This window comes from Acanthaster planci, linkage group LG06, assembly GCF_054643075.1.
Source record: "Acanthaster planci isolate LZ-2023a linkage group LG06, COTS_SCS, whole genome shotgun sequence".
Classification (NCBI taxonomy): domain Eukaryota; kingdom Metazoa; phylum Echinodermata; class Asteroidea; order Valvatida; family Acanthasteridae; genus Acanthaster; species Acanthaster planci.
In genome coordinates, this window is record NC_141782.1 from 1,959,728 (window position 1) to 1,984,413 (window position 24,686).

The 24,686-nt window shown below is 42.8% G+C and overlaps 2 protein-coding genes and 1 long non-coding RNA gene across 5 annotated transcripts; 1 reads left to right on the top strand and 2 right to left on the bottom strand.

Annotated features, from left to right (window-relative positions):
* Window positions 1-554: 554 nt before the first annotated feature.
* Window positions 555-3,277, bottom strand: LOC147798726 (uncharacterized). Of its 2 annotated transcripts, XR_015425736.1 has the most exons (3): window positions 3,118-3,277; window positions 2,088-2,262; window positions 644-767 (listed from the first exon to the last, which is right to left on the bottom strand). It is a non-coding gene; the product is annotated as an uncharacterized LOC147798726 (long non-coding RNA). The 2 variants fall into 2 exon arrangements; XR_015425735.1 differs by lacking the exons at window positions 2,088-2,262; window positions 3,118-3,277 and adding an exon at window positions 1,521-1,658 and having other exon boundaries at window positions 555-767.
* Window positions 3,278-11,949: 8,672 nt separating this feature from the next.
* LOC110973676 (uncharacterized) lies at window positions 11,950-17,160 on the top strand. Of its 2 annotated transcripts, XM_022224671.2 has the most exons (4): window positions 11,950-12,263; window positions 13,520-13,705; window positions 14,793-15,078; window positions 15,795-15,929. In XM_022224671.2, exons 1-3 carry the CDS (start codon window positions 12,185-12,187, stop codon window positions 15,071-15,073), a joined length of 546 nt encoding a protein of 181 aa, XP_022080363.2. In that variant the 5' UTR covers window positions 11,950-12,184; the 3' UTR covers window positions 15,074-15,078; window positions 15,795-15,929. The 2 variants fall into 2 exon arrangements, with proteins under 2 accessions (XP_022080363.2, XP_086994603.1); XM_087138477.1 differs by lacking the exons at window positions 11,950-12,263; window positions 13,520-13,705 and adding an exon at window positions 16,270-17,160 and having other exon boundaries at window positions 14,845-15,078.
* A 511-nt stretch (window positions 17,161-17,671) lies between these two features.
* LOC110973677 (suppressor of tumorigenicity 14 protein-like) lies at window positions 17,672-24,473 on the bottom strand. The gene is made up of 5 exons (XM_022224673.2): window positions 24,316-24,473; window positions 23,216-23,332; window positions 22,171-22,536; window positions 21,629-21,742; window positions 17,672-20,543 (listed from the first exon to the last, which is right to left on the bottom strand). Exons 2-5 carry the CDS (start codon window positions 23,283-23,285, stop codon window positions 20,317-20,319), a joined length of 777 nt encoding a protein of 258 aa, XP_022080365.2. The 5' UTR covers window positions 23,286-23,332; window positions 24,316-24,473; the 3' UTR covers window positions 17,672-20,316.
* Between the last annotated feature and the right edge of the window lie 213 nt (window positions 24,474-24,686).

Here is a 24,686-nt window from a genome sequence, read left to right on the forward strand (position 1 = left end):
AATATTTCATAAACTACAGGAAACTATATTTCTTTCTTTCGTGTACAATATCAATTTGATAAATATTTTGGTTCTGACTCAAACATAGAGTAAGCCCTTTCTGAGCAATGTACTCTCTGAAATAAATTCTTTAAACAAGGTCGTCACTTCGTGTGCTATTTCACTTTTGAGTTAAACTAAAAAATGTACAAGCTTGTTTCCTTGTACATGAAACAGTCATCAGCATTTCCAAGTAGTCCGGATGGCGCAAAATTTGTTTTAATAATTACAAACGATACATATATAGGACTCAAATATTTTTTTGGGTCGGACGTTCGGATCTGGATGTTTAAATGCATTGCTTCTCAAATCGCGTGAATGAAAACGGGCAAAAGGAAGCGACAAAGGGACGCCAAAGTAAGTTCAATCGGTGAACGTAATCGAATCGTTAATTATCTAGAAAAATATCCGGCAGTTGGTGCATCCAATTGGGTGTAATTTTCCGAAAAACCTGCAGTATGGGCCTCTCACAACGCGTGAACCTTCTTCTTTGCGAGTTACCCAGAAATTGGTTTTTACTGGACAAAACGTTTCGGGTTAACTTCGGTGACCTTCTCTAAGATGGCCGACGTCTTCTGAGTACCGTTTGCATCTTGTCCAGGCATGACCAGCTTTACAAGTTCTGCGGCGCCCCGACGCTGAGTTATATCCGTCATCGTGGTCCACATGCAGGTCTCGTCTTTCTGGTCGCGCCGTGCTGCGCATCGATGCAAACCCTCCAGTTCACCCTGAAAAATGAGCCGGAAAAAAACACTTTAGACACGCAAAAATAACGGGCTAATTGCAGTGCCTTGCCTATACATCTCTTACGATTATATCATGAACAGAGAAAAGGGCATGTCGTTTTATGCCATGAACAATTACGAGCAGAATTCTGCTGTATTGAAGAAAGTCTCTTTTTTTTAATGAAGTTTGGTGAGAAAAGTAAAAGATGGCTGCATGGAGCTGTTGAACGCGATCCTGGCAACACACTAAATGCAAGTCGCTTCGCTAACTACCAGCCGTTCTTATATGGTGAGAAACGTGTGCATAGTGCCTTTCATAAATACCGCGTTGTCAAGTGCGTAAGTCTGGGAAGAGACGGATGAGTTGAAGCGGATGACAAAAAATCTATTTTTCCCGCGGATATTACACAAATAATGAATACTTATGAGTACAGTGGAAAGAATAATTTCATGGGGTGACAGACGAAATGTTCCATTTGACAAGGTGAAGCCAAGTGGAATGGAACATTTCGTCTGTCTTCTCATGAATTTATTCTTACCACTGCACAAATATAAAACATTCATTGTTTGTTTACAATACCCGCATCATTTCCGCTTAGCGTTAGGAGAACAAACGACCCTCAAGTATTAAAGTGTAGCTGCAATGAGTTTTCCTTAGACACAATTTTCCTGCAACTTTTTACTCTTCTTTTATGTATGACAACTCTTTTATTTTCCTACTTAGTTAAATGCACTGAAAAAGGCACTTTTTTATACCTTTAAAATCATCCATGCTTTCCTGAACGACTGAGGGCGCTGTTGCTTTGACGTCATCCAAGGAAGACATCGTTCAGTACATATAGGTTTTCTGTTCAAATTGTGAACCCCAAATTAACTTATATACACGAAACGGGGGCGGGAACCAGTCAAGTGAAATGAAGTTCTAATCAGCGAGTACCGTAGAATAGATCAAATAATTAAGTGACGTGATCAACGATCCACCAATCAGATGACGAGGATTTATATGCATGTATTGCATAATAAACAATTATTTGGGTGGTTATTCTCATTTTATTTCGTCAGTCACTTTCTTATAATTTGACACAGTGTAGCCACTATCTTGTTTCAAACCTTACACTTCTAAAGCCACGTTCATAAATATATCTATAGTAATTTTAGTGCATAAAATCGATCAGGCGGGGAAAAGGGTGTTTTATCTCCTTTGGGCGAAGCGCGCGGCTAGATCACTCCACCGGCCAATATTGCTCTCGCGCGCCAAAATAAGACGTTCATACAACATGCATGATCCCCATTGTGACTTATTAATACACGGTAGATGCATACGTGCGTGCAAGACCTGCAGCTTATTCGGCTGAATATCCAAATTGAAACTGTCATGCAGAGTGCCTTCTGTGGTACACGATGCTGAAGCTGCTAAGTTGGCAATATACTTAGCATGCCTTCATGTTGACAGTGCTATATTTCCTTCTTAGCAGCATCAAATGGCCACGCTTGTCCTCTAATATCAAAGGATAAAAAGTGGTCAAAAGCTCACACAAAATAATTTTCTTTTTTTCATATCAAATACATGTACCACCCACTAATAAAGGAAGAGGTCACCACTTCTAATCTTCAATCAATTATTATTCATCAATTATCAATCGTTATGTGTCTTTCTATTATACAACTCATGGACAAGCATCTTCAAATTCAAAGAAGGGTGGATCGGTCTCTTGTCTTCCGCAGGTGTTGAGCCTTTATCTATGCATACTCACCGGAGGCAGGGATTCTGACACAGATCTCCCGGGATAGGCTCGTGAGAGAAAAATCCAATCCGTTCTTACAAAATGGAAATGAAACGCGGGTTGAATGTCCGAAATGAACCGCGAGGATTCAGAGAAACAAGCGCAGCTTTAGAAGAATTATTTTGGTAATTGCATCGTATCTTTGAAGTTTTTCAATTCTATCGAAGGAATGGTAATTTGATGCCAGCAGAACACGCGGGCCAGACTTTTAATGCTGATAATTTGACGTTGGGTTGCCTCCCACGCGAAATAAGATCCGCCCACGAATCTGTCCCTCTAATAAGAAACAGCAGGCTATAAGGCAGATTATTCAGGCGAAGCGAAATCTTCTTGATGCTGACAGAGTACATCGACACTTAATGTCCCTGCCTGGTTAACCGGCTCAAACTGAGACTTAACTTCATAAAACCCCAGAAAATTCGGCAAAATAAGTTCACAAGACAAGACATCATAAAATCATGGTTTATCCATCATGCACTGGTTATTGTGCATTAATATTTGGCTTGCTTGTTTTGCAGCACCGTTAAAATGCCTGCCGTTTTAAGTCAACAGAGATCAAGAAAACTCACCTTAAAATTGAAATCAATCGGATGTCAAGATATTCTGTTGACCTCAGTTGGGAATATAAGAACTGTTGGATTATTAATTCCAAATGAGAGGGGTTTCTTGATGTCATTCGCATGAGTTATGGCAGTAACAAAACTCAAATGATTTCATAATATCCATTGTGCTCTTTCCTGTTACTGTAAAGTACTTTCTCGAATGATAATACATCAAGTGCAACGTATGGCTTAATATAATGCACCTCTATGATTGGTTGCCAAAGCAACAAATACAGTCAGTTGGCAATTCTTCTTAGGTCGTTTCTAGGAAAAACGAACAAAGTATTTCACACTCTGCGGAATGAGTAAGTGTGTATTTTCCTTTCGATGACGTCAAATTAAAAAAAACGCCAAACAAAGCAAACTTTTGCTCTGAAAAAGTTGGCAAACACGTATGTATGCGTGTTGACGTTTACATTATGGGATGATGCATAGCAAACAACGAGCGTGGTATGGACTTTGCTTATATACCGCCTATTAGGATGAAAGATAAAGCACCGTTTGTGTAATTGATGTCGTGGATAATATGCACCTTAGCTTCCTCAAATCATCTTTTTAATTTCTGTTCTAAAGCCTGACCACCACCTGAAGAAAAGCTGCTTGTACGGCTCATTTTCAGATGCGATAGAATGTTCTTTTTACCTGTATTAGCCTTGTACAATTAAAATTGAAGATTGGAAAATTTAGTATTTAGAAGTATCTGTATAAAGCAGAGTAGGCCTATAGTGTGCAAGTTATTTAACATGTAAAATACTTGGAGTAATGATTTGGTAGCGGAGGTTCGTTCGTTAAAAAAAAGGTATTAAACACAAACTTTATACACAGTTATACTAGACTCTAGAGCAGGGACGTGCCAGAAAGTCAGGTATTTTATACATCGGTGCACTAAAATTAATTTATTAAGCCTGTTGTTTGCAAGTGCAGGGCTTTGGATTTGTAAATAATTCGTGAAATAAATGCCGTCGCTGGATACTGGGAGACTGAAGTGAAGTTGTGTAGGTTCTGTGTAGTGTAGCAACTGTCTGTGCTATCGTCTCCTTTCATATTTGTTTTTGTTTAATTTGCTCGACAACGATTTGTTCAGAGTTTGGTTCAAACACAGGCCTAGGCTTTCTGTGGCAAAGACAGCTAGCACGCTCGTGGCAGACGAAAATAAAATAACTCTCGACATCAAGACCTCTTGTAAGGTTCGGGCATTCATCACTGGTTTGGGCTATTCATGTACAAATTTATTTCGAGATTTCGAAATTCGACTTTGGAATGTTGTAGCTTCTTCCTCTATTAGGTTCAGTTAGGAAATGGCTGGAACGGTGACTGTAGAATATTGATCTCAGTGACATTCATCCGGAGAAGTCATCAGGCCTTCACACGGTATCAGTTTTTTGTGCGTGGAGAGACTGCGCTCGAAAAGCAGACCTTTCGCATTGTTACGATTAATGCTACCATTAACGTTACCATGGTTACTAACATTACGCCAGAACCCATGCAAGTGACCGAAGCTTGCCAGCTGAGCCTCCTCTTCGACTCGACCGTGCAAGGGGCCCGCGCGCAGTTTTTGAAAAGTCCAACCGACATTATCTCTCAGTCAGGTGGTTATTTTGACAAACGATCTTCAGGCTGAATACCAATTCATCTCACGACCGCTAATTTCGAATGACACATAAACGGATGCCCTCCCATTCAGAAAGAAGGTTGCCCATGGTGATGTGGTTTGGCGTGGCCGCAGTATTGTGATGCTATGCTACGAGCCAGACCCCGTCTTCAAAACTATGGCGTCTGTAATGTACATAATCACTCTGCGCCGTTTCATCTTGACATCATTCTCGCTGTATCCGCTGCTATGCTTAATCATGAGCTGGGAATGATTATCAGCTGAGATAGAGTCTTATTGCCTACAAACGCTCGTGCAGTCACGTAGACCCAGACATGCCCAGCGGATCACTCAAACTGGGCAACAGAGAGCACGTGACAAGCAAGTCGTGTAATTTAAAATCAAATTTTGTCTTTTCTATTTCAAATCATTACTTGTATGCATGGAAGAAACTGTTTCTGGATGTTTCTGGACTATTGAAAGTAAAGATTTATTGTCTAAAAGGAGCAAGAAGTAACAAATCTAGGATGGTGAGTCGCAAATTGGTAGACGAGAATGCTAACTAAAATTGAATTAATTGAATGAATTATAATAAAGGCTTAACAGCAAGATACTTATCAGTAACAATACGTTTGCGGCAGCAAACATAGCAAGTATAGTACAAACAACTTCGCAAAGGATTAAAGCTTGGATGTCGTATTTTAAATTTGCCTGATTCCCGTGTCCTGGCAGGAACTTGCATGAAAGGACTATATAAGAACTCGAGTTAGACTGTGTCACAAGGGTTTGGTTTCCTCCGAGACTCGCTTAGTATCGATTTCTTACAAGCAAGTGACCTTAAAAAAAAATCTCGATAAACAGAATGAATCAGTAAAAAAAAAAATCACCGTTAGGAATATTTTAGTTGGCACCGCGATGCGAGTCAAATTTCAAATTTGAAATCTCATATCGATCTTCAGCGATGCTATACACGATGCAAGACTTGTATCTCTCTGCATATGCAAGTGTGGCCGGAAATAATATGTATACTGTTTACTGTGCATGCCGAATTGTGATTTCGAGCAGGTTAATGGATAACACGGGACAAGTCTGACGGTGAAAATTGCACTTTTTTTAGACGCACGCCCTAAGCAAATTCATTGTCACCAGGCCGCGGCACGTCAGACAATGTAACAAACACACACACACGTTGACACCCTTTTCATTGCTCAGGGGAGCGCTGCGTTGTGGACCAGATCTCGTCAATAATTTATAATTCACTTAAATTTACTCCAACCTCTTCTCTTAAAATACAGACAGAAAAAAGCAAAGAAGCACAGTGAAACGAGTAATGCAACAAACAACGAGATGATGACAAAGTGTTGCACTTAGTTGCCGTATGAAGTCTTCTAAAAAATGCAACAAAAAATGCGGGAAATTGTTGAATTGTTATTCTCGTGATGCTGTTCAGCCGGGTGCCAGAAAAACTAGACAACCGGACAAAACACTTCTTGGCCGGTTAATTATCCTTTAAACCTCTCTGGTTACTCGAGGCGTTTGCCTAACCTTTGGAAAAGGCGTTGGTATTTGGCCAAATCACTTTAATTGCTTCAACAAAATAATAAGGGATTAAGTAAAGCCCATCTAAACATCTGCCTCGCCGCGGGAGTTGGGGGAGGGAATAATCGAGTTTTCCGGCGAGTTCTTGTCCGGGTTTTGACGGCTTGAGTTTGAGGTTATTTAGGCCAGGAGTTCCGAGGACCTAGATTTATGTGCGACGATGAAGAATCCATATACCAGGATTATTTTCTGAACAGGCTGGTAGCCAGATTCCCCAAAGGAAATATACAAGAGTGTCATTTCATGTTTTCGGATATTACAGCAAGGAAGTTCAACAGCGGCCAATTTAATGTGGCCGCCATCAGTAATGTGTCTGTTGCTTTTTCATTTCTGTTTTATGCTGACTGAGAAATTCCCTCGATCAGTGCCAGAAAAAAAACATCCATTTCGCCCCCGCCCAAAATCTGCATACGTCATTGCCCTTGGCAATAGAGTGTGCAAAATCCACGCTTTCCCTCTGTGAACAATGGGTATGGTTAAGAGGCAATTCCGTTTTATCATAAACGCATTGCGTCAATGACATGAATGTGCGGTCGCTAAATGGAGTACAGACCGATATCTACGTGTCCTATACATGTACTTGCAAGTAAAATGCGCGAAAGAAGGATTTTAGAAATTGCCCAGCTGAAGTGCATCGGGAGTGGTACGTTAGTGATGATCGACAGCATGGAACCCTGACCTTCAAGCAAGTCTATCTGCGTGAGAAATATTCAGTCTGTGGCCTTACATTGCAACTTGTAAATAAAGGGCAGGCCTTCCTTTCATTTGTGCACATCTGATGTCGCGTTGAAAAGTATATAAATACCTTCAAGGCTATCATGTACGGGTCATGCATATCATTTAAACAATCCATCCACTCGAACAATCCCCCACGGTTGTCAATCTGCATACATAAATTATGCATAGTTTAAGTATCAGAATACCTAAATAATTAACATGTAACGACTCGGCAGCTGGTAGTCAAAGACGTGCAGGTCTAGGACAGGTTTCGTTCTTGCGACATTTTTGACCTTGATTGTCTCACAGATGGTTGTGTAATTGCCCCAGAACAATTCTTTCGTTATCTGAATAGGCCTATAGCTACATAATCCATAATGTACATTACGGTTGACTTGTGATAATGTCAAGTGCACATGTCTACTAACTGTGTATTCTTTTTTAAACATTATTAAAAGATATGTAGCATGAGTAAAACTGAAAAAAATGTCAAATAAAAATTAGTAAAATTCCAAGGGCGCCATCAGATGGGGTCGGAACGGGTGGGGTCAAACGAGCAAACTGAGACAACCATGCACCAAAATACTTTTTTTTCTGTAATTTTATTTTCTCAATTTAAAGAGGACTATTACATTTCTCCTCCTCAAATCGTGTAAAAGTACCTATAATGTAGGCGTACACCCGAGAAAACTCACAAGGAAATGTTCAAATACCCCTCTCCCCAACTGCCCCTTTCACAAATGTGGTCGGTATCCCGTCACAGGTGCTTGGCAGGACAGACTTTGGTTGGTGAAGAGATGCAATGCTTGAAAACAGACTTTGATAAATTTCCACTGTGAAATTCCAGTTTCGTTCACGGAGCGAGCAAGCAAGCGCGATTCTTGACCATTTTGGGGGGGGAGGGACTGGTTGGGACGATGAGGGTCACAGAATTGGTGACCAGATGCGTAGAAAAAAAATATGAGGTCGTACTCTTGGCTTTCATGTTTGACCCGTTCTGTGGAAGGACCAGGTTTGCGGTGGTATCATTGTATATATTATACCCAGCAAGAAATGAGACCGAGGGGTACCCCCCCCAACACGACCAATCCCTATACACATTCCAGACTATTGTTACCTTACACATCCCCCCCCAAGATGTCTGAAAGGAATTCCCCAGATTCCTGCGAGACAATGACCAACACAAAGCAGGGGGGGTTCTCTCCGTCTCATACCTTGCTGCATATGGTACGTATACCTCATGTACACGGTGCGCCAAGTGAAAATGTCCAGCGATGGACTGAGCATAAATGTCCAGAACGTGGAATACACCTTTCCGGTCCTTTTCAACTTAAAAGTGCCAATCGCAGACTTCGTCACACTGCTGCGTCTGCCATGAACATTTCACCGTGTTTGACCGATATCCTTCCCAGAAAAAAAGACTAAACTCTTTCGCTTATTTCAAGTGCATTCTCCTGCTGGGATGAACCCTACACTGCTGCCCTGTATGCAACGCCTTACTGTCACAGATTCATTCGCATTGCTTGGTTTGATAAGATGTCTATTTAATTTGGTCATCCGAGGTAAAGTCTGGCAAAGAGAAGGAGGAAGAGAAACCGGAGCGTGGCCGGGGCGGGAGCCTTCACCTGCTCGGTCGGGCACAGCCACCTGCCCCGCCGTCACCCCGGGCCCCGCAATTGATGCCGGGGCGCTCGCGACAGCCAAGCCCGCCCCAAACACAATCCGCCTCTAAATTTAGAAAGTTGAATTTCCTCGGCGCATTGATTTACCTCTCGCGCGAGATCATTACCCTGTATAGAGTTCTCAGTCCTCTTCTCGTCCCTGTTTGCGTCCTGTAATTAAGTTGCTCACAAGAATCCCTGGCCCGGCCCTCCGATTTTGTAGCTACAAACTGCCTCTCTCCACTTTCTGCCTGGCTTGTGTAACGGCATCGGCCGTATCATGCGATCCGTATCGGTGTGCGAATGCCACGCGGAGACTATAAGCAGACCCCGTATTTGCTGTCCGCTTCGCGTAATGACCCAATACGAATTCAAATGAGATTTCCAAGGCAGTGTTTATCAACCGGGGAATTAATTCCAAAACGGTTCAAGAGCTTGAATCCAATCGGACGCGATGAGCCAGTACTCGGCTAATGCGATATTAAATGCAGCGAGCCTGCAGAAAAATTGGCTTCCCTCTCACCTGTAATGAAAATATTGACCTCCATTTTTGTGTGTGTGATTCACAAACAGATTCACGAAATGGAAGTCATTATCAGTGTACGGGCTGACAAAGAAGTCAAGTCCGGCTGAGCCATTTTATTCACACAATGACAGGAGTGCTGTTTAGGTGCGAGAAATGGCGGCCGCCATGTTGAGCGGGTTTTTCACCAAAGTGTTCGGCAAAGACGGAAACCAGACTATCTTTTCTCAATATGCATGGCATCCGTCGCTTGCGCGAACCTCTCCAATAATTCGTTATGTTTCAAAGGAACGAAGTGTGCAATTCAATTGTTATCCGCTCTAAGCGCTTTTAAAAGCCAAAATCTTATAATTAAGACCTTTAAAGTAATTTACACTCAACATACAGGTAGGCCCTACTGATTATTAAATTCTAGTCTTCAGTTCTACTGCCGGTTCCAGCGATAGGGCCAAACTATCTCAATCTCTGTTTTTAAAAGGAGTGATTAATTCCATGCATTCTCAGAAAAACTCGAAAAGCAAGATTTGATTTATGCACTACAAAAACGTGTTGCTTACTCAGTGTAGAAGACTCTGACAACACCCAGGGTGTTAAATTAACATCCCCGTTTTTGCGGTGTGGGATAATTTTTAAGAATTTTTCTTTCGAGGATATAATTTGATCACCTTCCGATAGACGCGGTTTCAGACAGCAGAAATTCCGACGGTGTTACTGGGTGTACTCGAATCACGGCTTTAATATTACATCCCCTATGGCAGACGGACAAATCCCAACCTCTTGTCGTATTCGTCTCGCTCGCCAAGGCATCCTTTCCCATTTCCCGCCCGAGGCGAGGTGGGGGGGGGGGGGAAGATGAACATTCAGCCGAGGAGATCGAAGCAAGCGGGGAAGAGAAGGCTTCTCTCTGCGCACGGGCTCGGTGCGAGCACCCTCCCCGGGGGGAGACAGACAAACTCGCCCTCGCGTTCTTGGAGGGGCCACTTCCTGTGGTCGTGTTTTGTCTTATTTCCTGGAAGGGATCGGTTACAATTGGGCACAAAAGCCCGTGCACGTCTCTGCCTCTCTATCACACATACTCACATAAAAGAGTACGGGCATAATAAGGGCCCGAGCGAGTTTAGCAGGCAGAAAAATGATCAAACTGCTGGCCTTGTCCGCTACGATTTTTCGATGTACGCATAAAATAAGCGAAGTCTATGGGTGTAGTCCGAAGATCCTATGCAGTGGACCAACAGATTTGACGCTGGATAAAATTGCTCGCTATCCCACAAGCGGAAAAGAAGACGCGCGTGTACCCCACACGACGGGTTTTTGATATAACCAGGGACTGTCCCGTTCGTGCCGAATGCTCCTCGTCCCCAACCACTAGTAGAGCAACAACAACGCCATTGCGCCCCGAATTCGCCGAACATTCGATGTTTCAATCGAACGAGGGAGATTTTCCTGTTCGAATAACAAATGACAATTTTTGGGAAGGGAGAAAACAAGAACAAAAACCGCTCGCCCTGTCTACGGAGCTAGCCCGGGGGGCACTGCAAAGCGATTTCTGCGCGGAATTTTCTTCGATTTTTTCCGCCACGGGCTCTCCCATTGCTGCACGGGTCTCCTCAGCGTTGCTATATTTAATACCTTCGTGCAGTTCCACGGATGCCAATAGAATGTATAATTTAATCACAAAAACGGGCTTACACACGCATAATTTGCGGCGCGTTGGACAAATATACTTGCCACACTGTACAGTCGTTACAAATAATTTAACCCAACGTTCTCACAAGCACGCGTTCATCACTACAAAGTTGCACAGTAAATTGTATATACGTTATCGTTTCATTACTTGGCGAGCTTAGTAAGTTTGGGGTTCCACTAAATAGGGTTATTGATGTCATAAAAGGTAACACGGATTTTCCATTTTGTTTTAAAAGGATAAATCAATCTTCCTCATTTTGGACGTGATTTCCTGTTCATAACAAGATTTTACACAGACAACCTCTGACATGGACACTGTGAGGCGATAAATACTGCTCATGTTAGCTTGCCGGACGCAAGCAAGCAAGCAAGCACATCAATGTTGTACTTATTCAGTGGTTGCACGTGATGAAATTAGTGTCTCTAATTCTTAAGCACATCAGTGACACTCGCGCAAACCTTTAAACCTTAAACCCTGTGAGATGTATGTTTATATAATGAAATGGAAGCCATTCAGGAGTGTAATAAAGAACTACTCAGTATCACTTTTTCTCAAATGATCACGATCATTATTTCATTATCACGAATTCATAATTATATATCAGTGTTGAATATTGCATGCAGTAGCCCTGAATAAAATATGCGATCACATTAATGCATCATAGGCAGATGAGTAATGGTGGTATAATATGAACTGTTTTGCAGGTAAATTCCCACCACAGTGGTTGTACTTTCAAAGATGGCGCCGTTCTCTTCGCTCCAAAAATTGTTGCCCAACTGAATTTATGTGCAACTAATTATAACGAACATGCATGTATGTTTGTAAGTTTGGCATTTTGTTGAAATCTCCAGCCTTGTTTTAATTATTCCACAGAACAGCACTTTGTTAAACGTCGGTCAAAATCAACAATGCAAACATCGACATTTTGAAAAGTAAAAGATGTTTAACACGCTGCATGTTCCTATAGTGATCGCCTTCCTGACTTGGCGGAATGTACCCCTGGGTAGAATATATTGACTCTGTGCTAACAAAGCGGTACAGCGAATCGACAAAATCAAGAGCACTGGGCGAAAACTTCACGACCCAAATATTTTGAGTGTTTCATGAGGCCTGGCAAACGACAACATTGCTTTGCATCTATAAGGACAGCGGGGAGGCGTAGATTAAAGGCAAATTAGTCGCTGTGATAAAAGCAGTAAATTGAGTGTACAGAGATTCCCCCCCCCCAAAAAGTGAAGTCGAGAAAATCCGTCGGCATGAAGACATCACACGCAAAATTGGTCATCTTGCTCTTAGCGACGCTGCTCGATGGACTTGGTGCAAGTACACAAACTGGTAAGTAGGTACTCTAAGAAGTGATTTATCCAGGCATTCGGAGGAAGAAGGTTGGAGCACTTTTTAGGCAACCCAGCAAAATGTCAATGAACGACTTATTACCTAAAAGTAACCTTATTTCCTAAAAATCTATCGATACTTGAATGCACGGTAAGTTCAAAAGAGCAAAGTTAATCCAAGAGCAAATTATATTTCGTTTCTTAGCAGTGCAAAATGTGTTTCACACATCTCCACGAAATTGGCTTACCAATTTGAATATTACCAAACGAACAGCTTATCGGAAGGTTCTTAAAATAGTAGCAAATATAGAGTTTACATGAGTAAGATTTATCATCAGATCTTGCGCGACAGCATTGAAGTAATTTGAAAATTTGTAGTCTACAATTATCAATGAACTCCATTAATGGGGTTAAGGCCCTGTCGCGAGCTGTATGTCGCGTTGGCGTATTGTCCTCAAATTATTTACCCCGTATACCGTCTCATCTTGGAGAGTGAATTACAAGCGACCTTGGAGACGGCGGATATAATAAAGCTCTGCAGGTAGGCACCCTGTCTCACACCAGCTAAAGAGGTGTATTTTTTATCTCTTTTTTCCCCCTTTGGAATACATGCATTAAGAAGCTGCTTAATCGCAGCGAGCTGACAGCACCGGATATGAATCTAGAGTCGCAGGTGGGGAGAAATCAAGACGCCGTGTGTTGTTGGTCCAGGGGAAGAAAGATGTATCAGGAAGATAATACATTGAATTTTTTAATTGCATTGCTAATTTAAAAAAAAAAGACTGAATAAAAAAAAACGCCCCAAAAAGTCAAGGCATATGCCAGGACATTTTGACATGTTGACAAGAATTTCTAACAGCAAATAGAAAAAAATCATTTACAAATCAAGGGTCGTGAAAGACTATAGCCGGCTTCCAAATTACACTTTAAAGGTTTGCTTTAGATAATAACTTGTGCAGAGTCGTTAAAAATAACAACACAAAACAAAGTGTGCTTTAAAACCAAACAGTTATGTGTAATGATAAACAGGGTTTCAATTGGGTAGTACCATTCATCATTGCAAATTATAGTGTACCCAACTAACCAGTATAGCATTGCTGGAAATGTGTGACAAGCAGAACCTGACACTTAATGGATCCCCAAGTGGAATACTGAAAGTTGAGTGCTTATCAAATTCACAAAAAAAAAACTGCCTCTCCTCATCACTGTCTGAAACCAAACGTGATTTATTTAACCTCAATAATGGTTGTCACGCAGTCAGCATGCAAGGATTGTGCGGCCACCGCGTCGACAAGAAGGACGCCTGGAGGTTGCGTTCACATGACAACCTCGAAGATGCAACAACCGGGGACCTCCTGCGGCCGGAGTGCACATTCGTACTGCAAGCCTTGAAAACGAGCCAGGCTTTCGCGGTCTCTTTCGAGGAGTACTTCATCTTACAAGGTGCGTGTGCTTAAAGTGATGACAGTACAGTGAACTAGTTCGTCCTTACGAAGCGTATACTCTCCAGTAATTTTTCAAGGGTAACATGAACCGCTGAAGTTCCGAAATTAAAGGAAAACCACACCCAAAGTTATTTTGGAAGGTGTATGTGTCACAGCATAGGATACTCTGGAACATGGGCGTCGCTGGGATTTTTTCCGGGGGGGGTAGAGGAACTAGGGTAGAACGGAGTCGATTCCAAGGTATATCCGGCCATTTTCGTCCAATATCCTGTCTTTCTGCTTTTTCTTCTCCCCCTTATATCAAAGTTCCCTTTTTTTCACTAAGCGGGAAGGGCCAGCGTCCCCCTTTGTGGCACTCCTTCGCGACGCCTATGTTCTTGAGTGACGTAAACACAAGATGGAACTGCGGGTCACATGGTGGGGTTGATGAATTCCAATTTAAGCGGCAGCACACTCCAACTCCCCAAGTCAAGTGGGTTCACATCCCAGCCAGCAGACATCACTTTTCTCTTGCATCTCTGCCACCAAGGCACGTCGGCCGTGTGGGCGGTATCTCGTCTCTCCATTTTATTCTCCTCGTACTCAAACAGGAATGATTTCTTGTCATCCACTCCGCAAACAAGGGCTTTAATGGAAGTCATCGCCGCTCACTCCAGTTCGCTTTCTATAAATAGACAGCGCCATATCTTCCTGCATGCCGCGGCCGGGGCTTTGGTTTTCGTAACCGTCTGATCCAGCGTGAATCCAGAATGTCGCCGAGTGATGCCAGCGCATGCACGCACCAACGCGCACGTATAGCTGTGATGTATTATGTACTACCATCGTACAAACCCTGGCCCACTATAAAGTTACAACCATCATAAGTTTTAACAAGAGCAACAAGTTTACGAAAGCTTGCAGAGAAACTATAGTCAGAAATATCATCAGACATTTTACTCGAAGGGAAATGAGTGGGTGAGCAGAGCTTAACGAAAATTCTAGTGAAAAATGTCACAGAACCAATTGTGAAAACGCAGAGCGCAATTTCAGCACGAGAAAAAAACTGATCACGCCTCACCGACCATAGTACTTTCTCTCTCTCGTAGATGAAGCAATAGTTATCCCCACAGCACCGTCGGCCAACGCTACCAATTCCACTCAGCCAGACCTCTTCAGCCCCTCCGGCTGCAACAGCTCCTATCTCCAAATATGGGACGGTGACGTCATCAATGACGTCAACCACCTCGTGACAGTCTGCGGCACCACCCCAGCCCATGCTCGGCCCCCCGTCCACCGTGGTCGAGTCCCAGACCCAGTTCCTCACCGTCCGGCTGACCGTGCACCCAACGGCTACGGTCAATGTTACCATGGTTACCACCTCTTTTGATGCAGGTTAAATTTAACACCATACCACTCCACTCACTGTAGCCCCCTCATGCGAGGGTCGAATTCCTCGGGGGGAAAGCCGACGTGCTTTCTTCCCCAAGTGTTTCCACAAACATGCTGCATTATATGGCTAAGCCGTGGATGAGGACATGACACAAACAAGCCATCACTACAGGGACTCCAGTTGGAAATAAGGCCTAGAAAAGATCTGTAGCACTTACTAAGCATTACTCACCCATTGAGGGGGTGCATTGCTAGAGGGAAGTGGCTAGGGAACCCAGAAACGTTAGCTTAGTTGCAAGCCGAATCCCATAAACACGAGCACTAAACGTCTTAAAGTATAAACCCAGCACTTTTTGGGTGGTTGACGCGTGAACTGGACTGAAATACAAATAGGTATGTAGGCCTAAATAAACTTATGCGGTCAATGGCTGAAAACTCACTAGCAGATTTCCCCCGCCCCCCCCCCCCCAGAACGAACGTAATACAGCAAATTTGAATCGTTTTTAAGAGGAAGATACAAAACCCTACAATACAATGTACATGCATTCCACATTGTAAAACTCTCAACATAGGCCTACATTTAATTATGTTGGAGAATCGAGAACTGTTTATTTATTTGGCCTATATAGGTCCGTACCTTAAAAAAAACGTGTTCACTTACGAGAGTGTCTACGGTTTAAAAACATTGTATTTAATTGCTCACGGTCGTGTTTCTGCAGGACCGTGTACCGATGAGGTGACCGAGTTGAAGTGTCATAACGGGCGGTGTGTACCGAGAAGCGTCCGCTGTGACATCGCCGACAATTGTGGGGACAACACGGACCAGCGGCCTTCGCCACCGGCCAACTGCAGCCGTAAGTTCTTTTTAAAAAACTAAATCCAAAGATACTATACGCACAAAACAATGAGAAAACAGCTGCTTTTGTGAGATTTCAATTTTCAAACTTAAAGGAGCCTACGTCGTGTTTGAAAGATGTGGCCAGCAGTAAGACAAACGTCTATAGTGGCTGCAGCTGTAAGTTGATGCAGTCAAATCATTGGCACACGAGTGTTATTCCTATAGCCGGACACAGCATTAACAGCAAACGGCTGAGAGTTCTTCCGGACGGTTGGTTGCGTCCATTATACTCTTCAGCTTTCGTACCTCACATGGTTTACAGTCTGAAATCATTTGGCCTTTTGTTCAATCGACAGTGACAACCGTTGTCGAACCTGTCGACTTTCCCTGGGACGTTCTCCTGGCTGTGGCGGGGGCACTCTTCGCTGCATTTGTGCTCTATTGGCTGTGCTGGCGACCGGGTTACATCCCCTGGCGCCTTGCCTGCTGTCGCAATCTCCTCGGCGGCTGCTTCCGGGACTGTTGCAGGGGTTGTTGCCGAGATTGCGCCTGTCGCGCGTGCGCAAAGTCGGGACGGTGCGCCCCCTCCAGCTCCTGTTGTTGCCCGACCCGCCCGCCGGGAAGTTTTGGCGGGTGTTGCCGTGGCAACGGGTCTGAGGCTGTGACAACTGTTGATGCAGGAGGCCACTCTGAGCCAGCTGGTAGCCCGGGGCAGTCTGGTGCCTATGGCGGGAAGCGGAACAGGAGACCAAGAGGAGCTGCTGCAGTGGGTATCAGTTACCTCTGTTGTCCGTGTGGAGGGAATAATGGGAACCAGACGGGACACCAGGGGCCAGGAGGGGGACACGACGATAAGGGCATGCCGTCGGAGAGGGAACTAGCTAATTGGAATACAGGGGGAGACGGGGGACACGTCCGAGAGAGTAGATAAATAAAATTTAAAAAAAATCGGAATTCGGTTTTTCTTCACACTGACCGAGCAAATCAAACAAGCTCATCAAACATGATTTTTTCCATGAAAACACCGAGTCCACCGCTTTAATAAATAAAGGTTGCAAATGCTTCCTAAATTCACAGTTTGCCTTCATAATTTTTTTAAATCAAAATTGTACAATACACAGTAGAAAAGACTTACGGATTGAAGAACTACAAGAATTATTAGTCCTATTCGGACAGAACTTGAACAATTCGCAATGATTACATTTTGCACGTTTTCACAAATGGACGGATTTTTTTTTTCGAAAAATGCTTACAAACTGATAACAAAGGACTGGAAGGTAACGTATAGACGGTTGAAACACCATAGCTGTGTAGAATAAATTACAAATTTGTTTCAAATTTTGAGAAAACCTAAATAACCTTTCAGTTGGAATGTAAAGGCCACCAAATGGCTGGCTGCCTCTGACAGAAAGCAGTTTCGTACATATTTCTTCTAAAAAAAGAACACAGTTTTCTTGTCACAATCAAACATCTTTTTATCGAAACAAAATCTACAGCTGGTACAAACACCCGCCAATCAAATACACAATTTCTTTTGGAACCGATATTTACAGATAAAATCACATTTCCTATTTAAGATCCGAGGCCGGCTCCACACATGATGTAAAAACGTCAGCCACGGGCGTAAATCCCGGGATAGGTGGGGGTACACACAAATCCCCATCCCCCAATTTCCGGCACACATTTATGCCACTGACGGCACCATTAACCGTGTCATGTTCTAACCCTCATTAACGCCATTTCCTCATTAACGCCATTTTTAACGTTTAGTTAAAATACCATGTGTTTAGTTTGAATACCATGTGTATTGATTGTGTCCCAGTGTCTCTAAATGGCCAAATTAAGCTGTGGACACGTAGGCTGTTGGCACAGACTGTAATAGCTACACTCTAACATTTCTTGTGAGGTTACATTTCAAAGAAAAATAGGTTGGGTATTTCATTTTGTAGATAAAAAAGCAAGGTGTAAAACCCAGTATATTCCATTTGCCTGGGAAACGCAACGTGCACAAAATATTCTGAACAAGTTTCCTCAATAACGAGTTGTGAAAGAAATGCAGTTAAACATTAACATGTCTGGAGCTTGGATAAACAATCCTGTTTCGGGTAAAATGCTTCAGTTGTTGAATTTATATGAGGATAAGCGTTTAAAACCCTTTCTGCTCAGCACGGCGGAAGATAATGAATTCTGTTGACATGTGTTGATACGTACACGGAGCATGAAATGCCATTTTCTAGCTGAAGTGTAGCTTTTTGAGGGAAACTTGAGTTTCAGTTGTGTTATCATTATACTTGGCGTGTGGGCAGGCCCAGCTTCGGCGATCGGCTTTAGTTCCAGAAAGTAGGACAGACGTCCAAAGGTGAAGTATTATGTACATACATCGCTGCGTCAATATGTAGACAGGCAAACTGTGAAATTGTAAATGGCAGCGGGCATCCAGCATCCAATAAATATGAGACATTGCAACAGATGTTCAAATCGGAAAGAAAATTAAATACCTGGACCGACCAGAGCTATTCATTGAGCATGTGAAACTAATTTGTCTCTTCTTTAATGTGCGATTTGTGTCTGATGTATCCCATGGGGCCGGGGTACCTTGCCGATCCGGTGTGAAGAATGGGTTAAAAAAAAAGAGGGGGGAGGGAGGTGTTGTCAGAAGAGCTGAAAATCATTATTTCTATCCCAGCTCGCATGGTTTGTCCATTTCGCCTGGCCCAGATTCTGCCTGCAACGCTGCCCTGTATTTTGCACACATGCGTATAATGTGTTCCACGTGACGAGACCGGCCAAGCGTGACGGCATATATCAAGTCTAAACCGTCATGTTTATTTATCTGGGATCCCGGAGCGCAAAAAATAGAAAAGAAAGAAGGGTGCGGTGGAGAAGACTGCATCATTTCTCATGAGGTTTGTGACTTGGGACTTTTTTTAATCGTGTTTTCTTTTATATTGAGATTCACTGAATTTTTTGTTTGTTTTCGGTCCACCCCCCGCCTTTGCATATTTCTGTTTTGTTGTGTATTTGGTATTTCTGGCTTCACTCCGTATGGGACAAGGGTTATTGAGAATGAAGCTGCGGCATTTGATTTGTATCATATGGTACGAATGAACTATTACCAGACGATCAGACAACATCTGTTGTCTTTACCATTCCTGCTGACGGATGTCCCAAGTCAGCCAAGACCACAACCCAATTAATTATAAAATGTCAAGGATGTAATTTCAACTACATGAACATGGCACGCAGGCAAAAGAACACACAGCCTGGTAACGTTCTGGACATTTCACGACCATGTCTCACGGTACCCATGCTCCCGCACACAGTCCTTTCTTTTTTGCTGTGTTGGTGAGTTTTCAAACGTCTTTTTCATGTCAGGCAAAAAATTCACCACTTCACAAAACACACCAATGTCTGGTCAGGCTACATTTATACAGCCTTACATGAATGACCCGATCTTCCAACAACATGGCCCAGTCAACAACATAAGAGTGCTTATTGGACGATTGATTTGAACAGTGTTCCATGTAAACATTCAAAACAAAAAAGTAAACCCATTCTGGTTCCGTAGCTGTGGGGACATACCCACGATATTTCACCTGTTCTGTAGCGATCGAAGACGTTATGTGGACAGAGAAATGTCCCCACATGTCAGTCTTATTTTGGCCTAACAAAAGAAACTGTCCCTTTAACCTGGTGAAGGCCAATCCAAACACTTTTAATCATACATAGACATGAATTTACAATGTCCTCAGTGAGTCGTCCTATTTTCAAAACTCCCCCGCCAAAGTGCCGTGACTTGTATACAAAACATACACATTAAAATGGTTGATGTACTTATACCTTGCCCATATCCAGCAACCAAGCTGTTAATGGCACCATATTGTCATTATGCTACATACAAAATTACTGCTGTAACTGCACAAAAATTACTAACTAAAACCTAACTTCGATAGCTTGAATAGTAAAAAAGAGATAGCGCATTTGGTCCTCTGTAAGTATTCCTAGGTTCTGTAGACATTCATTTGGGAACGTGGAGACGTCTCCCGTACCACTGCACAGCAAGGCCTTTATCAGTACATGTATTTAACTGGACTCTAAATGTCTAAATTGACTCCTCGCCTAAGTGCTCCTGGGTTTGGGGGACATCCTGGTTGGAATGTCTACAGAACAGATGCATTGAAAGGTCTATTTTATCCTTGTCCCAAACAGGCATTGTCAAGGTCTTCAAAAAGATTCCTGTCAAAGTACAATGAGCTTCTGAGGACACCCAGAAGACATATACAGAACCAATCTATTGCAAGGTCTTTCTATCCTGGTCCCAAAGTGGATTTTTAATGCCTCCAAAAATCCTCATCTATGTGCTACTAGGTTCGGAGGTTGTAAATGTTTGGCTGGTGCCTACCCTACTGGTCAATGGGCTTGCTGTCTCCCCAGAAGTCCTTGTCCGAGTACTCGTTGGACGTGGGCTGTTTGCTCATCTCGTCCATCAGCTGCTTGAGCAGTTGGTTTGACTGGTACTTGTGTATGATTGCCCGGATCACCCCCATGATGAGGAGAATGAGACACAGGGAACCAGCTACAATACCTGCAATGGCGGCCGCACTCAAACCAGTGTCCTCGGCCACAACATCTGCAGATAGCAGAGGAATTTGTCCAAACAGTCAAAGGCAAAACATGCACTGTTCCACACTTTAAACAAATAACAAACCACTGTGCAAAACAAAACCGAATTTATTTTTAAATACAGACAGTTTTTGAAATTGGCCTTAGATACTTCCATAAATTCTATAACTGGTATTGTCCTTAATCTCAATCTTGCACATAACAAAGTGAAATAAGTACATAGGAATACTTTGTCTTTTGGTATGGAATAACTCATCACTCAACACTCTCTACCACTTAAAAAAAGAATGACCTCTTGATACTTGAAATATTGGGTATCACAGATGTGATCTTTAGTCGTAATAAATGTATATTTTTAGAACAACTCTAATCATCACCTGCAGGCACTGCTTGTATGGTTGTCGCAAGATATCATTTACTTACGTCAGAGCTTTTGTTTAAGTGAAAATATTTTGCAGGGATTGAACTAGAGCATGATGATAAATGAACTAGAGCATGATGATAAATGACATCAAAAAGGTAAGAAATGGTCAGAAATGCGATCCCACAATACCTTTATGTTCCTTTATAATTTGCTTCATGTTGATTTTAACTTACAAAGCGTGGCACACTCGAGGTGGCTATGACTGAACAGCAGAGGGCGCCACAACATACTTCCAGTTGAAATAAGATCACACTTGGATAATTCAACAACAGAAAGTTTCACCCATGATATTTCCAGGCCAAGTTCAGGGCAAATAAATTCCAGTTGCTGATTAAATTTCTATCTCAGTGCTTTTTGCCTCGAGTTCGATCAGACACGGTTTTAAGTTTTGAATAGAAACAAAGTCAGCATGTGAACCTGGGCTGATCCATACGTACAAGTCAGGCAGGGTTCAATTTCAGATGGGCACATTTGGAGCTGCACGATGTCGAATTTTCCAATTATTCCCAAACTTTGGGGAGAAAAATTAAAAACACAGAAAAATCAACTGCTCTGGCAGAAAACTGATCTGAATAAAAATGTTGCCTGTTAATTGCGTACTTCAACGGAGGAAATACAGAGTTTCAAAAAGGAGCAGAAATGTTCCGAGTCAGGAAACACTCCCTTACCGTCACAGTCTGTCTCGTCGCTGTTGTCACCGCACATGTTGTAGCTGTCACACTTCAATGCAGCGTCAATGCACCTGCTGTTGCTGCAGGCAAACTGATCAATAGTGCAAGGAGCTACAAGAGGGGATCACACAAGATTGAATCCATTAGTCCTAAATACGCAGCTGCAGCCTGCCTTGTGCGACTGGCGTGCCTGACAAAGCCTTCTGGGGTTTTCCTCCCACCTCTGAACCTCTGAAACTGTGACTGCTTCTCATTGACTCCTCTTTACAGGTTTCTTGAGGCTCGCGAGCTGCAGTGCCTAGGGCACTTTTTGAAGAATCCTTAGTGTCATTACCAGAAATAATTAATGATAATATATGTAACAGGCTAAGATAATTAAGCAGAGACAAAGGTCTTACTTTTAAACTGCTTAACTGTAATTTTAACTTGAATTTTGAACCTTCTTATATTTGAATATTCTCTGCTAAGTTTTCTAGGCAGCTAGGTAATATTAAAGTTTGAGCTTTTTAGATTTCAAGGCATATTGATTTTCAACTTACCATCAGTGAAAATTGAGTAGAATATCTCAAAACCGTTTGTGCTCCCGTCTTCGTCTGTCACAAAGTCCAAGGTGATACTGTTGCTGCTTGATACAATGTCGGCCACCTTGGTCCGGCCACAGAGGGCCCCGGACAGCGGGCTGAGCCTATCCAGTCCGTCGTAAATGGTCAGGTGGTCCACGCAGCTGCCGCCGACTGGCTCCTCCAGGTTGAAGCGGTAGAAGCGCAGCAGGAAGCGGCTGCCCTGCTCGGCAGTCAGCACCACGGTGCAGTCCAGGTTGCTGTTGTACAGCAGGCGTTTGTCCGGCTCGATGAAGCCACCGTTGCTGGCCTGCACTGTGCTGTTGCAGCTGTCGGCCAGGTGCACTGGAGTGCGGAAGAGCAAGGAACAAGGGAGGGAATTTTTGCTCAGAGACGATGGTCCTTTGGTGTAAACTCATCATGAGCCTGCACAGGCTTTACGCATTTGGTGCAGGATTCCCTGAACACTTGGGACAAATTTCTGTTTGAATGTATAGTCTTTGCGTTTGCTGTTGGGTGTGTGCGTGAGCCCGGTTAAAAAAAATTCCCAGTAAATTAGTCTTTCAAGGGCCATTTATTGCTTTCTTATGGCTGATATGCCACTGCAGGGACCAAGTAGAGATGTCCACGTGCGAGTTCTCCTGCACTTCATAACAAATACCACAACTTGTAAAATGCTTTTATCTTTCACTTGATAAATGGGCTCAGTTTGCACTTTCATTGAAAGCCAAAGCGGAAGGCATGTTTGTGAATGACAAATTTTTAATGACCATAAATGAGTAACAGTTTTTTAATAATATGACTCGACTCAAGTCACAATGGCTAAATAACTTGACTCGAGTCTAAACATTCAACTCAATGACAAACGTCAGTGTGGGCAAATGCTGTCACTGTAGAAGGAATGCGGCAATGGTATGAGCATTGCAGTGATGCATGCGTCCAGGTGATAAACATGGTACCATGTGCAACTAATCCCATACAGTGGCCAAGTACTATGATCATGATTAATAGGCACTTCACTTACCGATGGGCAGGGCACACTCATATCGCCCAATCAGAAGACAGAAGCTGACCAGTAGAAGCACCACCTTCATACTGATTGCCAAGTTCTCTCTGCTTAGTTCCGCCACGGACTGTAGGCCTATAAAATGTAATTTTGAGAATATTCTCTGAGGTGGCAGGTTCTTCTAAACCTTTTCAGAATCAAAAAGACAGTCTCACCATTATCCGACGGTGGTGCCCTGCTTTTCTAAACACAACTGCCAGAAAGAGTTCCATTAGGTATATGATTATTAAATGTACCCAATTTACATTCCACATGCCATTTTACAATGATGTACGTGTATACACAAGCAACTGTCTCCTATAGAGGGAACCTAGCGTACAGGTTCTTCGGGATCAAACAAGCCATGAAATGTAGGCAATGGTTTTTTACGGCAGTATAATTATTTGAGGAAATAAAACAGTTTTTTTATTTATATACTTGCCATTTCACTAAAACTATTTCAGTCCATCGAAAAGATATCAATCCCACGCCCCCAGCTCTAAACTTGTTTCTTTTAGAGTGCTTCTGTAACTTTAGCAACCTCGTTGCCTCCATTTCAACCGGGCAATGGCAGATTTCCATGGTCAAAATAGCTTTGATGAAATTAACTTGTCTTGTTGGTGGAGTTCTTCACTTGCAAACCAGAGTGGAAAAGTGAATACATCGCACCATACTTTTCTCCAATCAAAATCAAATACCCAAACCCCATGCTCCGCCTAGAGATTGCATTGAATCTGATGTCGTTCTTTTCCTCAATCGCAGACGACTCCTTGCAACCCGGGGCATGATGGGGATTTTCGGGGTCAAACAAACCCTGAAATGCTGTAGGTATAGTTTGTTTTTATCCCTTTTGCACTCCATCACTTTTAAGGATGTGCATCTAGAATGTCAAACGGTTACTTATTCAACGTTGAAATATCAAACGGTAATTTGTCCAACATTGAATGACGAACGTCGAACGAGGAGGAGGTAAAGGCCCAACTAACCTCCCACCACCATACCACAACGAACATCGAACAACCACCACTCTCAAATTCAAGTATATGAAACGCCGTTTCAATATTAAGGCTATACATTACCTCGCAATATTCAGTACAATAAACCTCAGAAAACCCAAACTTGATCATTCCTGATGTTTTGAGACTTTGAAGTCGATCATTTTTACAAAAGCAGGAAAATCACACACTCTGTAGGTAAGTGTAAGACGCCATCTTGGATATGTTGTTGACACACAGCAAGGCCAGCACGACATTCATACAAGAGGGATAATTTTTCAGAGAGAAAAAAATCTAAATTTCCACCTTGAATTTTATTCTTTTTTCTCCACATTTCGACAATTTCCTCTGTAAGTATATCACATCAGACTCAATCACTTCAGAATAATGGCTATATGAAGGCACGCATTCAATTAAATCATTCATGGTTTCTACGGACTACCCCCACTATACAG